Below are 17,409 nucleotides of genomic sequence, written 5' to 3' on the forward strand. Positions count from 1 at the left end.
TCACAAGTATACAAGAACAGATCTGCATTGGCACAGATAAACAAATCAGTGATCAGCAGCGTAAACCTGCTGATGCAAGCTTATAATGCAATCAGTTGACTCAGCGCTGCCACTCCGCAGTGAAGCCCTGCCTCACACACACACACACACACACGCACACACACACACACATATACACACACATACACATACACACACAGACATACACAGATGCATGCTGCAAAACAGAACAGTTTCTGCTTTGCTGGGATTATATTGTATTTCTAAAAATATTTTATGTAAACATACATCATTTGTCCTCCCCACTATTTTTTATGCAGGGTTTCTAAGTGTGAAGTCTGTGGGCACCAAGCCTTCCTGGCAGGTAGGGGTTTTGGCACTGACCCCACACAGTCAGCAGCCTGATGAGGAGGAAACATGATATATGTGCACCTGATTGACTATTAAAAGCTTGTCGCTAATATCTTAAGTGTTTATTTTAGTTCTCACACTAAACAGCTGATGATCCAATAGATGACACACAAGCTGTCCAAGGTCACTCTCCTGGAGGCTAAATGTTGCATAACTTTCAGCTTTCCTGCATTTCCAACCCTGGCATTCTTTTGCTCAAACCTTGGGGCTGGATATGATTTGACAAGTACAATAAAAGAAGGATGCAGATAATTCTGCATGTGTGCAGTCGTGTAGTCGATGATATGCTAAAAATAATGAACACAATATTACTATACAATCAGCTGCCATTGTCTCCTTACGGTGCTTCATGGAGCCCCTGGAGGCTTTGTGAGGGAGTCAGTATGTAAGAACGACAGTTTCAGTCTCACTGCAGAGAACGGTGTGTTCATGAAGAGGTTTATAAAAGTCTCAGTCCAAAGTCCATTTAGAGATTAAATTAGATGATATTAGTGGCATGACATGAATCATTAAGTATTATTATGAGTAGAAGTCTCACTTTTGACTCTAAACTGTCCAGACACAACTATAAATCCAGAGGCAACATGTAAAAAGTAACTGGTGGAAATGTTTGGTCAATATTAATAAAATGTCATAAGGACAAAAAAAAAAGACTGGAGAAAGTCTATTATCTGTTATAACAATAAACTCATTGAGACATTGCAGGATAAATGGTCATTATTGAAAAATAAAGTAGGCCTATATAAATTTTAAATGACCTATGTATTCCCTGCAGAATGATGGTCTGGCTGCTGTGCTGTGCCAAACAAATGTACTGTGCCAAGGGGAGCTTTATGGGAATGGGGCCCCTCTTGAAAATCTGATATATTTTTTATCTTTTTTATTTATATTGAAATATTGAATTTATATAGTCTTGCTGGACCAGATCGGAGGGGACAAAAAAAAAAAGAGAATAGTGAACAGAATTATAAAGGAAAGTAAAAAGAAAAACAAAACAAACAAAAAACAACAACAACAACAAAAACAAACAGAAGTAGCTCTTAGTGTATAAACCCACTGGACAACTCAGCATGCAGAGTGATCTTGCAAATGTGACCACTGGAGGCCAGAGACAGACTAGGGTGGCCCAGAGACCTGGGCAATTAGCAGCAATCCCCCAAGCCACCCCACCACATAAACGACCCCGGCCCGGACCCACCCAGAGAGTATAGAGGAAGACCCCAAACAGAGCCACGTGCCACAAGTCCCAGTGAGCCAAGATCGACAGCTGCCTACCCCGCCAGGCACTGGCCATCCAGGATGGTCAGAGCGCAGGGCCCAGGGCCTCAAGAGCCTGAGTATCACACATGATGTCCTCAGGTGTTCATGAACTCTGCAGAAAAACATCACTGAAACATCACATGTTGTCCTGCAGGGGTCGCTGTTTATCAAGGTTCCTCTATTTTATTTCGTTCTGCTTTTACAAGGTCCACTGCGCAGCCGCAGTGAGTTAACTGCTGTAAAGCTGAAAGAATTGGAAAGTGAGACTGAAAACATGGCAGATTTATCTTCAAAATAAAACAATCCTTTCTTCTTCTTCTTCCTCTTCTTAGTATTATTTATTATTATTATTTTAACAAAATATTAAATAAATAATTGGGCCTTAGTTATAGTAATAATTTGTTTATTTTTTTCATCTAGTAAAAGAAAGTCAAGCAACTGTAAAATTGATGTTTTGAAATGTGTTTTTTTTTTACCTAACTATTAGAAATATTGGGGTGTTGCCACATTTATTGTTAGTTTAATTAGTTGTAAATCCATATATTGATAGAAATTAACTGTAAAGAATGTGTGGATTGAGAATAAAGTGTGAAAATTTCTGCCTGTTATGACTGCTTACATAATTTGAATCAATTTGAATAAGTCAGTGATTTTCTACATTTTAGAGAAAAAACATCTTAAAGTGATACATCTTAGTTTAATCACATTTTACTCTGTTTTTAGCAACTCATACTATAGTAGAGGTTTTACACTTTTTTAAATCCTCTTTCAATATTTGTTATGTGAGATGTCAATTATTAAATATATGCAGTTAAAAATAGAAATAGAAAAATTTTGTGTAAAAATAGCTTTAAAAATGTTAGGGGGTCTTCATAAGTCACGACTTTGCTGGGCTGTTAAGATTGTATTTTGAAAGTAACAGACCGGATGTAGCACCGCTCGCGCGTCTGTGGCACTTGACGTGCCGCGCAGACAGGGAGGAAGACGCGGCAGCAACAATCCAGGAGGAGTCTGACGGCGCGGCAGGACAAGGCACGGCAAACCTGGGAAGTCGGTGTCCCGCTGTTTGCCCGCACGTTAGCTAACCTCGCGCTCTCCCTTGGATATTACCGACATACACGCAGCGGAGAGGCGATCAAATGATGGCGACGTTGGGACCGGAGTCGGCTCGCCCTCCTCTTGCCCCTCTTGGTTCTTCTCCGTCGATTCAGTCTCACATCGGTAGCGCCAACCTGCCTCCAAACCGGGGCTTGGAGCGGGCGCTGGAGGAGGCGGCGGCTAGCGGTGTCCTTAACCTTAGCTGCCGAAAACTGAAGGAATTCCCACGGACAGCCGCCAACCACGACTTGACGGATACGGTGGAGGCAGGTAGGGGAGCTTTCTGGCTTAAATCCTCTGGTAGCTTTCAGGAGGAGAAAACGTTGAGGAGGGCACCGGTGCTGGACGGTGAACGACTACCTGCCTCAAAGCAGCGTGGTAACCGCTGGTGCTTTATTCACAGCGGTGGCATTTCCGTTATTCACGTTAGACCCACAAAGTGTTTGTGCTTGAAGCAGCATGAGATGGCGAATGCTAAGCAGGCAGGGTCTATTAGATCCTGCTCATATTTAAACTTTTGCTGTACCTGAACCAGACAAACAGCTGACCAAAACTCTTCATGGAGCTGGGTACAAGACCAGCTGACAGGCCACACTGATTTGTGCTTTATAATGGAAGACACTCTGGGGAAAAGATTAATAAAATTCCCAGCTTAAAGTAAATATGGAGAGCTGCAGTGAAAGTGGACACTGGTTTATCACGGATCAGACTGTTCACAGTGGGCCCTCAGTGGAAATCCCCACCACTTCCTTTTCATCCATGTACAGCTGTAAACAGACACGGACGCAGGGTGAACCCATACAATCTATCTGTGTTTGATTAAAAAGTCTGAAATCCATCCGTTGTATTTAAATGCTTAGTTTACATATAAGTTTCTTGTAAAATATGTTTATGGGTTGTAAGAAAGAAGAGACACGGCTTTCCAAAAGGGAAAATATCATTTTACTAGAGGCTTCCCTTCTTTATTTCAAGGTGTATATCCTTGGACCAACTGCAGCCTGGGTGAAATGGATCTCCAGCAGCAACATTTCTCATGAATTTAACTGGAGTGAGGATGTCAAGCAGTCCCTGCTTCCTCATTCTTTTGCAGCCAAGTAGTTTCCAACCTCCTGCTTTGATCAATAGGCTGTGCATTCTTTTGAATGGTAAATGAGAAGGGGGAATCTTGTGTAGGGCACAGGTTTGGCTGGTTGTCGGTTTTTCTTCTCTGTAAAATGCTGTCCATACATGCAAACATGATTTGCCTGTGCATTCTCTGGCATCATGGATCCATAATCACATATTTGGGGAAGAATTGGGTAAGCTGATTTGTTTTTAATGTGCAGGAATTGAGTCATGACGTTTGCTGCAGGCTGATCATGTTATGTCAGTAGCAGCATCACCCCTTTAAAAGCTTACTACACACAGTAGTTTTGCTCATTTTCTGTTGCTTTTTTATGCACAGCTTTTGAGATAATAGCAGATCTGCAGCAAAAAGGGCATTGTTATATAAATAGATGTGCTTTATGTCATTTCTCATCACCGTGAGCAATAGAAAATCCCACGTCTCTGAATGTAGCCTTTTCTTTTCAGAGCTTTTCAGAGAGCAGCTGCACATTAAAGCCTCTCTTACACTGCGTTGCTGGGCTTCACCCTCTAACTATGTTTATGTACGCTAGAAAGGAAATGTAGCTTATGTAACTCCAGTGGAGTATGTTAACAGAGGCAAAGCAACAGTAAGAAGCAGAAGATTTTAGAAATGGCAGCTTTGTCCTTGTTTTGATTGGAGATTTATTTTCAGTTTTTCTTTAGATCCCAGAGTTTCACATCTGGATCAGAGCTGACTATAATTACTGATGCAAATGCTAGGATTTTGTCCAAAGTCTAGTACAGAATTTTCTTGGGGGGGGGGGGGGGGGGGGGGGGGGGGGCGCGTCTTCATGCTCATGTGAAGCTGACAGCAAATATCTAAATGCTGCCTCCTCTCATAATTCTTTTTTTTGGAGAAAATGCACCTGATCGCACCTCTGTAACATATTTATTGAATATCTCTCTTCTGTAAATTCATTCCCAGACAAACGGGAGATTTCACATTAACTGAACTGTGCATATTTCCATCATCAGTGTTAGTTTAACGGCTCGCTGACTGGAAAACATGCTGTCAAACTTAGTTCTGCAGCTATGGAGGTTATTAGACTTGTAGGCCTTGTGTGTCTGACACTTACTTCCTGCAAACATGTCTGAGTTTCATTGGCACAGGAGAAACTCATTAATGAATGAATGAATGGCTCTGATGGTAGTAAGGGCTGATTATTCCTAAGCGGCGAAGATGGAGTCATCCCTGATCACACGGCCTGTGTGAATAACATCCATGAAACCAAATTAGATGAGACAGAAAAGAGTGAGTCACTGTGATGGATGAGCACGCGACAGATGCACTCAAGCACACAACTACACACACACACACACACAGTATGTATATAAAATATACCGGTTTATGAAATTCTGCTGAAGCTCACAGTAACAGCAGCAGTTTGTCAGTTTGCTTGCATGCAAGAAAAAAAAGAAAAAGAAAACGCATACAAGCCCAGTTTCACATCAGCAGCTGCACAAGCCTGAGCTTGTAGTGAAACACTAAGTTGAGCTGGTTGCTCTTCACTTTCCTCCAGTAACACCTTCTTGTAACCAAGAGCCGGGTTTAGCTGCTGTTTGAACCCTGATCTTGTTTTATTCTAAAATAAATGAATTGGCACTCATTTTTAAATGGTGAAATACAAATTTAAAATCAGTAAAATGCACACATCCTGGCTCAGACACTTTAATAGACATGGTGCTTTAAGTTATGCCATTTTCCCTCCCAAAACTAGCCTGCTTAAAGTTGTTTCTACAATGCAGGAAAACCACTAAAAGAAGCTGATTAAATATGTTCCCATTGCCAGTGGTAGTTTGTTTACTTTCAGTGTGCTGGGGAGCCACATTACGATGTTAATTTACAAGGTTACAATGTTTATTCCACTTTGTAAATCAGAAGTAGAGCTATACGTTTTTTCTTTTCTTTTAAAACAAACATATTTAGTGCTCACATTGTTCTTGCATCTTTGGTGGGAAGTACTAAGATGTGAAGAGAGGAATTAAAGGAAGAAATGGAGCAGGGGTGCCCAAGTCCAGTTCATGAGAACTACTGTCCTGCAGCTTTTAGATGCATCCCTTCTCCAACACACCTGAATCAAATGGCTGAACTCCCTCATCTGCATGTCATTCAGCTCTGCAGAGGCCTGCTAGCTGCGAGCCATTCATTTGATTCAGGTATGTTGGAAAAGGGATACATCTAAAAGCTGCAGGATAGGAGCTTTCAAGGACCAGACTTGGACACCCCTGGGAAAAGGGATAAGGGAAATTTGTTCAGAACAGGTTCAGTTACTACTTGTACCTCCAAGGGGACAAGTATTTTATTACAGCAACATTAAAAGGTGACATAACTGTATCCAGGAGGCTGTGTTGGACCCCAGGTTTCTAAGATAATTCAGCTAATTTATTATTTTATTTTGGCTCACACATTCACACATCAGTCCATCAGGATGCTGTCCTGACTGATTGAAAAGTACTGTAGGTACTGTGTTTTTTTTTTTTTTTAACCAATAGAAGGAAGGCTGTAGTAAAATAACAAGCGCTAGAGCGTCTGTTTCCAAACTGGGGGTCCCAAGGTAATTTCAAGGGGCTGCCAGAGCATTGTTTAAAACAAACAGAACAAAACAAACAAACAAAAAAAAACCAAAACAAAACATCAACATATGTTATTTTGAAGGCTGTGGCTCAGAAAGTTTGGGAACCACTGCACTAGAGGATGCATTTCTAAGCTGCAAACAGTAATAGCCCTACATTTCTAATGTTGCATTTTAGGCTATAATTTGCTGTTTTTGCACATAAACAGTTGAAACTGACATTAGACCAACAGACCAATCAGACTGGGTTTAACATGCTGGTAATGGAGCATCAGGCGGCCATTTTTTAGGAGTTAAGTTGTAATTGCAGGTGTAAATGAGGTAATTCCAGTTGAATAACAGACAATGACTATGTGTGAAGATCACACTGTTGCTGGGGACTTTGCAGGTAGCTGGACCTTCCTACTGGTTTCCAGGAGCAGAGGCGATTTCCAAACCAAACCGACCAGTTGGTCTGCTCTAACGTTCAGTGCTATCAGTTCAGCAGGAACTGCCATTACAAAACTGAGTGAGGTTGTGTGTGGCGTGTTGTCATTTAACTGTCAACCAGCTCAGTTTGGTAAACATGAGGTTTAGTTCTGAGTAAATACATTTTTATATGTCTCACTCACTCCAGTGACTTATTACTAACTTTGTTTACTCACTAAATAAGCGTCTAATACGTACTGAACATTCCTCTGATCATCAGTTACCAGTTATGAGATCTTAAACACAGTAAGTCCAGTTAGAAAGGTGACTTTTAGATTAGATTCTTGTATTCAGCATGCACACCACAGTTTCCCTGAAGCCCAGCTTGGCATTTCCTGTTGTCTTATTCCTTGTGAGCAACAATCCAGCAACCACACAAGATTCAGGGAGACTAGACTGCCTTCACACTTGTGAGGCATGAATCGGGGGCTAAATGGTAACGCTGGTATTTTCATCCCAGGTTCTTTTGTTTGTTTTAGAAATAAAATTTCTCAGATCTTGAGGTAACGTGACTACTTCAGTTTTCACCAATAAGCTGTACAAATTCCAAATCTCGCATCTTCTTTCACATAAAGATCAGCTGCAGATGCTCACAAATAAGAAGCTGGAGAGAAAAATATATAAACAACCATCTGATGAATAAATAAACTCATTTCCTGCTGACGTTGCACGTGACGAATGTCAGTTTAACTGTATTTGTGTTTAAGTCTACATTGCAGAAATTGGAGATATTTTTGTTGTGTTTCTGCCGTGGGTGTCATACGTGCGCGTGTTCCCATCAGCGCAGCCAACAGCCTGCTTCCCACCACTTTCCCAGGTTTTCACAACACGCCTTTCTGCTGCATTTGGCACTTTTTCAGCGGACACACAGACCCGTTGTGCCACGCGTGTGTGTGTTGACAGAAACGACATCCACCGTTTGTGTCCAGAGGACAATTTAGTGCAATTAAATGCATATTTAATGAAATCACACTTTATAACGCAGCATCAGACATTTATTTACTTGCAAACTTGCAATGTAACGCTGCTGCATAGCTTCAGTAGACTTTCTTCAACACTTCCAAGTGGATGAGATGTCTTCTTAGTTGAAGCTATCAACACTTTTTAAATGTTATCAGTGAATCAAGTGGGTCTACTTCCGAGGGAAGATTTTAATATTTGTAGCAACTAGAACGTCAAAGTCATTTGACTGTTTTATTGTCTAAATAAATATGTTTAGGGCTGCAAAATGTATAAAAAAAAATTCTTATCACAATATGAACATGTTCTATTTCAATTCTGCAAAGAAAAATCTAACATGGCAAAGAAATTCTGACTTGAAATAGGGAGCAAAGTTAAATTGATAAGAGCTGCATGCCAGTTAGAAGAAGTTGTACCTATATTTGTAACTTCTGCATCTAACCAACGATACAGAAGGTGAAATACAGTCTTTGTTAAGAATCAAAATGTACGATTGTTTGTCATTATGCACACATAACGAGTCTCTCAGCTTAAGAACACATAAATCTTTGTCCAGGCCTGTTTCATGAGTTTATTTTTTTTAAATAATTCTGTTGAAGCATGGTTGAAAAGCAATGTCTGACTTTCATTGGTTAAATTTCATAGAATTTTTAGTTATTACTTTTGTCAGATTCAAGTTACTTCTGTGACCATTGTGACTTTTTCTTTCATTAACCGAAGGGTACCAACAATGTTTTTCCACGTCTGTATGTTCTGCTGGTAATACTACAGTGTGTTTAAGTTCATTGTTTAGATTCCGGGTCTTTGTTTGCTCTGATTGGTGGACAGTGCTGTTGTAAGAGTTATCAAAATTATCTTCTGCTATGAGGAGCCCAAGAAGTCCTCCAACAGATGGTCACCTCCTAGAGTGCACAGAAGATTATAAAGATTATGATTGTACTGTATATGGATGCCTCCCTATGGATGGGAAGGATTTTGTAGTATTCTGTAGCTCATGTGGTAAAGTCCAGGGATAAATTTGATCTAATGGAGATGTTAAATGAGGTCAGGAGAAACCTTTTTTTTAATATAAATATATACATCAGTTTATATGTGATAATCCATCACAGAGCATCAAGAATATAACCGTAGAGAGTTTTACAGATGGAGTGAGATGTGGACACAGTCAGTGTGTATGGAAGGACACCCAACGTGATAAATCTTCCCACCCCTGACTTCCTCTACCTCACTGCTCTTCCTTCCCTTTCATTTAACACACACACACAGGAAGCTGTGGATTTCAAGGAATGTGTTTGGGTGTTGGGCCAGAGGAAGGTCTATCCGCTCAGTGTTCCCGCCACACCTGCATGTAATGACAGCTGACACGGAAACGCACACTCACATGCACACCATTTCTTATCTGTACACTCAAAGTTATCACAGTAACTTTAAGTGAACGAGACAAAACTAATATTCAGAGACGGTTTGGATGCGTTCCTACCTTGACCTTTAACCACACCAAGAGTTGCTCTAACACTCCCTCCTGGTTTTGTCTTCACCTCAGACGTCCTTCTATTGATTTGCTGGTAGCCGGGCTGTGAGGGGGAGGGTCCGAGCCTCATGCATACGGAATGAAGCTGTTGCCGAAGCAGTTAATGGAGCAGTTAATGGTTTTCTCTCAGAAGAATGAACAGCTACAGAGTACCCAGACAGAGGATGAGGAACAGATGAGATGAGAGAGGAGCACAACAGACTGAGATGGAGAACAAAATCGAAACGAGCAGAATGAAGATCAAGTCTTGTCAGCCTTGATGAGGAGAGACTCACTATGTTGCTGTAAAATGTGGAGAATGAAACGGAGTAGAGATAGAGGACTCTCTCTCTGGTTTTTCTGTTCCAATCATTAACTGCTTTGTGCTGCTTTGAAGCCCCGTTAAGACAAATCTGACCCTCACTGAAGTGTGATTTGTTCTTGGTTTCATTTTAATCTAAGTTAAGTTTCACAGATTTATTATTTATGACAAACAAATCATCCAATCAGAAACGCTCATCATCAGCTTCTTTGACTGTAGATTGATCTGTTGTTGGGTTTTAACTTCCAGCTTCTAAACTTTAAAGGAAATTTTATGAAAAATCAAAAACATTTCTTTCAGATCATGTAATTGTTAAATGAATTGTTATTTTCAGCCCTCGGTGCTTTTTATTAATATGAAATGAATGAAGATAAGGACAAAAGTAAATCATTGTTTACATCTAATCCATGAAGTTAGGAACGGCTGCAGTTCCCGTGAGGCCATGTGGAAATCTTTGATGGTTGACTTTGTTTAGTGGTAGACGGTGAAGCAGAAGCCTTCTTGAGGGCTAACCAAGTTGTTATTGTTTATAATGACGCGCTAAGGTGGTCCAGTGAAGGCCGAGATGGCCGTTCGCTCCCCCACCCCAGCACAGAGACGGGAAGTGACCGCTCCCCACTTCATTGTTTTCAGGAGTCGACAGCTTAGGTCTTTTCCTGTCAGGGACACCAAATACTGTAGAGTAGAGCAACAGTTGACCCACAGCAGGTGCAGAGTTCTGCTTTTTTTCTTCCCCACCAAGGCTACCAAAGATGTGTTTTTCTTTTTTTTTGTAAGTTGCTGAAGTCTTACATATTTAGACACCACACAGCTTACTTAAAGTAAAATATTAACAACAGCAGTCGAACATGCTCACAGTCGCGGCTTAAATTGGACTGAACCCCTTAGGAGCTCAGTCCGGACACATGTGCTCTTTCATCATGGGACTCTTAACTTTCTTCTCTAGCAATACATAGATCTAATTTAACACTTTCCTTAAATTTAAAGGCATTTAAAGGTTTCCCATCTACGTAATTGCAGTTCTCCAACTTGGCTCCACCTCCACTAATCTGTTAGATGTCGTGTTCAGTTAACACGAGCTGTGCGACTTTAGCTGCTGAATAGAGCTGCAAAATCAGGAAAATAAGACCCCTTCTGAGTGAATGAAGGCAGTTACATAATAAAGAACAAAAAAGCACATCCAGACCTCAGCTTTCCTCCACGTCTGTTTACTGAACAGATCAGCAACTTCAGTAACAACATTAAATGAAAGCAGCCTCTAACCTCAATGTTATAATAAACTTATGCAAGCTAGCAAATAAATTCTGTCAGGACTTTGATGGTTTGAGTAGAATATAAAAGTAAATAATTAGATGTTGAATGCTAATCTGGCCAGTTTCTAGCTAGAAACATTAGCTAATAAAAATGAATTAGCCTGCTGTCTGTTTGGGGGCCGTTTTCTCATATTATAGGACCTTAATTTAATATTGGCTTATCAAGCTTTTTACTTTCAAATAATGCTGCTTTTAGAAATGTGTTTATTTAGTCACACTTGTGCTGAAGCAATTTAATTTTTTTGTAATATGTTCACTTTTTAAGAGGGTTTCTAAGATGGTGAAGAAGTGATGAATGACGGGCTGAAATGTCGAGGAAAGCTCTAGAGGTTTAGAAAAGTATTTGCATCCTGTGTATTTAGTAAAAGTATGAGCTATAAATACCTTCCTGTTAGATAAAATGGTTTATAGCTGTTCTGTTCATATTTCTGTATATTATTATTATTCTTTGGGCTGCCATGTTTTGGTGTCCGCGGAGCAGTTGGTAGGTTCAGGGGCCCTTGACCCCTTCCGACTGCTCCCCAGGCGTTGTAACATGGCAGACCAATAAAGTAAAAATCACGTTTTTGTTTTCCTTCTTTTTGTAGTTTTGAAGTCAGTTTGCACTACATGGCTGATCTGTAAGGTTTGCGTGTAGGAACTGGTTTGCCTTAGACCAGGTCCATTTGTCTGCGACTTCTAATATTTGTCTGCAAAGTGAAAATCTTAATTCAGAGTTTGAGCTTATTTCAAACTAGCAGCTACAGCACTCAACTAAACCCTGACCTGGGCACCTGGGAATCTTTGCAGCTGTGTCCCACCAACATATTCAAGAGGAAATACTTGTGCTCAATAAAAACATAATCCTAGTTTTATTTTGTTGGAATAATACTGTTGGAAGTATTTCAGCCTGGATCACAGTGGTGGACTCGCTGTGTTGTTGAAATGTAGATTTAACCCATGCTCCTGTCCTCATTGGCTTGCTTATAAAAGCACGAACACTACTTACCTCCTTTGGTAAAGGAAGGAAACGTGTGTGCTGTCACAACAGTCTGCAGCCTTCTGTCACCGCTGGAGGGCTGATGACACAAATAATCAGAAACATCCCAAAAGGTTATTAAATAATATCTCCTTGAGCTGCATGTGCTGGCTTTGTATGGTGTTTTCGGCCACAACCCCTCTCAGCTAGTGTGGTTGGTTTAGTTGAAATCAAAGTGATGATGAAACATAAAACTATATTTTAATGGCTCTATTTGAGCGTTTTCATTGAACAAATGCTGAGCTAATTACTATATGCTAATAAAGCAAGTTAAAATCTCTGAGAAAGCAAATATATTGAATCTCAATTGATATATTCTCAAACAAACAACATACTTCTAGATTAACCATGATGTTAAATTAAAAATACTAGAGATGCACCGATTGCAAAATTCTTGGCCGATACCGATTTCCGGTTTTTGAGGGGGTCTGACCTGCCAAAACCGGTTTTACCGATACCGATTTTCTATCTAAGAAATCATTATAATCATACAATAGAAACCATATTTACTTGGCTTGAGAATAAAACATCAAAAATAAGATATAGTGAGTTTCAACAGTGCCCCCTGAGCAGATTTATTTAGAACACTGACCATAACATTCAGTCCAGTTTACAGGTCAATATAGGAAAAAAACTAAAATATTAAGACAAACAAAAGATAAAGTGCACCATGCACACTTGAAAACTGGTTCTCTAAGTAAATCACATTTTATAGTACAGTATAGCAGGACTTGATGTAGCTCAAATTCATCATCCAGCCATTGAGCGGTCAGACTCAACATTGACATTAAGCTCACGTTAGAAGTCCAAATGTCCGTCGTGAAACTGATCGGAGATTTGGTGGCGTTGAGTAGCTTGCGTATATGGCTTGAAACCTTCTCAAACAACTCTGGCAGCGCTGTATCAGAAAAGTATCGCCTACTTGGTAATTTGTACCGTGGACTCAGGTGTTTAATCAGGTTGACGAAGCCTTTATCCTGCACTACGCTGAACGGCTGGTCGTCCAGTGCCATGTACTCCATTATTTTTCGAGTGGTGGCATTAGACTTCTCAACACTCGTGTCGAACATAGGGGCGACGGTGGGGTGTTGTTGCTGTGACTCAGGTACATCCCTCTTAGTCTTAGCACTAGCAGCCGTGTCTTCTTTATACTTGCTAAAAAAGCATGGGTGCTTCTTTTCCAAGTGGCGTCTTAAGTTGGTTGTTCCATAAGTCTTAGGCGTTGATCCTCCACGGCTTACTTTAGACTTACAAGCATTACACATAGCCTGTTTCGGTTCGTCCTGGCACACGGTAAAATATGTCCAGATCAACGACATCTTTGTTTTGCTTTGGTTCAGTTTTGAGCTGTCCGCGTTGAGCTGCTGCGCATGCGTGTCAGCGTGACCGGCCAAAAACCGGAAATGACGACAGTGACCGGCCGGTCACCGATTGGGCCGATTGGATAGAAAACCGGCCTTTTTGATCGGCGGCCGATTGACCGGTGCATCTCTAAAAAATACTTTATCCCCAGAAGGAAATTGTAAAATGCTGATATAATATAAATTGAATAATGTGTGACTTTTTTGGTTTAGGAGCCTGTGGGCTCCAGTGGATTTTGTTGTACAGTAGGTAGACTGAAAGAACCTGCAGCATCAGGCCGGTATTTGAAGCAAGCTGTAGCCTCTGTAACAAACTGGAGCCGCTGCTCTAGTTCGTTGTCTTCACTATAGGTGCGAAATCCTGCAGAAACGGTTGTTATCAGTTTCTGCCTCTGCCTCCAGACCATGGTCAGTAGACACTGGAGGAGATGGTACAGCTTGCAGGTTGACGCCTTCCATTTTACGCATGAGTGGGAAAGTGGACAGACTTGATTTGCAACAACAGGAGCTTTGTCATTTATTGCTGAAGCTTATAGCGAAAACCGCTAAGCAGACAGTTGCTTCCAGCTAACTTTTTCCGGTCTGATGGCATAGGTTAGTCATGTATATCCCTACAATGTATAGTTTATTAATGATGTCAGTTTAAAAAGCATGCTAATAATGACCGAACGACCATCATTCTTTTGCTATTAAATATGAAACTGCTGTTGCAGAAAAGCTACTAAGGTTGCACATTCTAGTTTGTTTTTCACCATTTTTACTGAATCCAAACCATTTTACTATATTAGGGTCTTAATATACTATTTGATTAACCCTTTAATATTTATCTGTATAATCTGTATAATTAATCTGTCAGTTATTTTATTAACACATTATTGAACAAACACAAAAACAAGTCAGAAAATTCAGCCCTAAACTCAGTCTGGTTTCAGAGGATCAGAAGTGGTAACGACTGCTGAAACCTGATCATTCAGCCCAAAGGAAGTGGTCGTTTCTTTAGAAACTGAACACCAGTCAGGCTGTGACATAGCTTCGCACATCCATGATGTCATGTCTTACATATTAAGTTTTGAACTGTAGATCTCGTTACAGCCGTGCATTGAGGTGTGTTGAGGTCATATCTTCATATCTTTCATGTGTTTGTGCTTTCATCAGGTCTTTTCAGCCTGTTCTTTTATTTGTTTGTTTTTATCAGTGTTTTTCATCAGCTGCTGCACTGTGTGGAGATCAGAAATGCCATCTGAAACAGAAATTACACATTTCCAGAGCTGACTTCTCTCTGATGGGAACATGCATATCTTTCTTCAACACACAGACTTGTTGGACTCCAGAACTGGGAGCGGTTTGTGACCTGGGTTGGTGTCGGATATTTGTGTCAACCATAAGATGAATCCAAATGTTTCGCCTCATGAAGTTTTTCTGCAGTTCCACCAGTGTTATGCTTTACTGTCATCACAGTGTTTGTGCTGTATCTCTGCAAACTTCTGACCTTTCCACTGAGCTGCAGAGCAGCTCTGCACCACTGCAGTGCATGAACCTGCCTCCACCAGGCATGAGAGCAGCTTGGGAGTGGCACATATATCCCACAGAAATCTACTTTCCAAACGTGAAAATAAACCAGCCTTCTGTGAGCTGTGCATGGCTTTTCTGCACATGAACGGATCATCAGGTGTCTATTTTTTTTTTGTTAAACTAGCAGTACACAGGAAATGACTCAGTCTGGTCTTGACTTGCCATTTTCCATTTCTCCTGTTACCTGTCTCAAGTTTCTCTGTTCAGCTTTCAGTATTTTTGGTTTCACTTCTGTGTTGTGTGTTTACTTTTATTGAAATGACTAAATATGTATTTTTATGTTTTTATTTTAAGCTTCTGAAAATATTTGTATAGTAATGGATTAGATTTATATAGCTCTTTTCAAGGCACCCAAAGCGCTTTACATTGAGTATCCGTTGTTCATCCACTCCTCACTCAAACCTGGTGATGGTAGCCACAGCTGCCCACAGCTGTCCTGGGGCAAGCTGACAGAAACGTGGCCTACGGCCTCTCCGAACATCACTGAACATTCATCTACATTCATTCACCAGCGATGCCAACACTACAGGCAAGGAGGGTTAAGTGTCAGACAGATGACTGCAGGAGTGGGAATCGAACGGCCAACCTTCCGGTCATTGGACGACCTGCTCTACCGCCTGAGCCACTGCCGTCCCCCAGTATGCTATTTTGTGTGAGAGAATCTATATTTCCAAGTTACTTCTCACTCTTCATACACATATTAAAGCACATACATGTGAAACTTCGGTGCATCGATATAAATAACGTTCTGGGGTTAAAAAACTAAAGAAGAAAAATAATCAGTCAAGATTAAATTTGCTGCGGTGATAACAGTCCTGTCTGTTTCTGGCCTTGTGTGTGAAGCAGAGACAGGTGAAGTGAAATCCTGGTAATGGCCTGTTGTTACTCGAGCTGATGCAAATAGTTATTCACTGAAAGTGCAGCAAAGGCTTCCCACTAAGATAAAATAAAACCAAAGAAGGACTGAAAATATCAGAAAATCTGCCAAAAGATACCTGAACTTAGGTCTGATTAATGGCAGAGGATTTATAGTTGCTCCGCCAGCTGTCCAGCTGACATTTGATCAAAACAAGAGAAATCTAAAAGAACAAAAAGTACTGGACGGAGAAACGGGGCACGTAATTATCTGACTAAAAACTGGAGCAGTGACTGTAAATATTTTCCAGGTCTCTGCTGATCCTGGAAGCAGGAGTATGTTGACTTTGTTTAATGTATTTTAAACATGGAGCTGAACACTAAAAATACCCTGCAAGTCCTGAATAATGACTGCTTCCTCTGTAGGTTCAAAATATTTATGTTGCTGTGAGTAAAAGACCAAGCAACATATTTAGCTCAGTTGATGAGATGCTGATCAAAACCTCTGATCCGGTTTTAATTTTACGTAGTCGTCTTTTTTTTATTATTATTTATTTTTTGAATCCTGCGTGAATGTTCAGTTCATCATGAATGAAATGACACCAGAAGAATGATTCTAGGAAACTCAAGCAGCTGCTACGTCTTTTCATTTTGGACTTTTTTTTTTGTCATTTGACATTTCGAGTTTACTAAACCAAACTACACCCAGCCATCGTTCCTAGCAGGACCCTGTTGGTGGAGACAGAGTTTAATCATACACTACTCATTATTTGTCATTATTTCTTATCTGCCTCATCTTAGGTGTAGACCATATTCTGGTTTTCTCTTCACATAATCCTACTTAGTATTAGTTTGTTTTTAGTAGTTTGAGGTTGTGACACTTTGTTATTCATCATTTCTAGAGGACAGTCTCATTCCTTTAGGCATTTTGTGCCATCACATGACTGCATGGGTTGCCTTGGAGCTTAGTTTATGTAAAATAACAGTTCAGTTTAATCAATATTACTTTTATATACCATTAAAGAAAGTGAGGAATAACCTAAAGCATATTAAAGGACAAAACACGGAGAGCGTTGAAGGACGGCGAACATAGCGCCAGCAAACATCATGATGAGGAGCGAAGATGATTCACACACATAGCATGTTGCTATGCTTTGCATGCTAGCGCTAATTTCACACGCTAATTTACAATAGCATAGAGTGTCAACACGCAGCGGCAGTTTTTCCTTAGTTTCACTTAATAAATTAATTTGATAGTAATTTCATGAGTTTATAAGGACAAACACAGTATTCATTTCAACCAAACATCATCACATTTGTTGTTGTAAACAAACAGGCCACCAATTTACTCTTAGATTAGACTAAAATCTTTTCAAATCAAGATAAATATTTTGGTTAATTTAAGCAAAATTCTGGTGCTTACCTGTGGAGGAGAAACTTTGCCAGCTCAGACTTCTCCACCTTTTAAAAGATTCTCCAATATTGATCCTCATTTTATTCCGTTTTTGGTTGTTTGCTTTTTTAGCAGGATGCCGAGGCTTTTTAGGTTTTTCTGAAACT

At 40.3% G+C, this 17,409-nt stretch overlaps 1 protein-coding gene across 7 annotated transcripts in view; it reads left to right on the plus strand.

Moving 5' to 3' along the window:
- The first annotated feature begins 2,659 nt into the window (after positions 1-2,659).
- lrch1 (leucine-rich repeats and calponin homology (CH) domain containing 1) overlaps positions 2,660-17,409 on the plus strand; it is an 81,417-nt gene continuing 66,667 nt past the window's right edge. For all 7 annotated transcript variants that reach the window (XM_042000902.1, XM_042000904.1, XM_042000897.1 and 4 more), the window contains exon 1: positions 2,660-3,039. In XM_042000902.1, coding sequence (XP_041856836.1) covers positions 2,811-3,039 — 229 coding nt within the window. In that variant the 5' untranslated portion in view covers positions 2,660-2,810. The remainder of the gene's footprint in view (positions 3,040-17,409) is intronic.

The sequence above is a fragment of the Melanotaenia boesemani genome, chromosome 12 (genome assembly GCF_017639745.1).
Source record: "Melanotaenia boesemani isolate fMelBoe1 chromosome 12, fMelBoe1.pri, whole genome shotgun sequence".
Lineage (NCBI taxonomy): Eukaryota > Metazoa > Chordata > Actinopteri > Atheriniformes > Melanotaeniidae > Melanotaenia > Melanotaenia boesemani.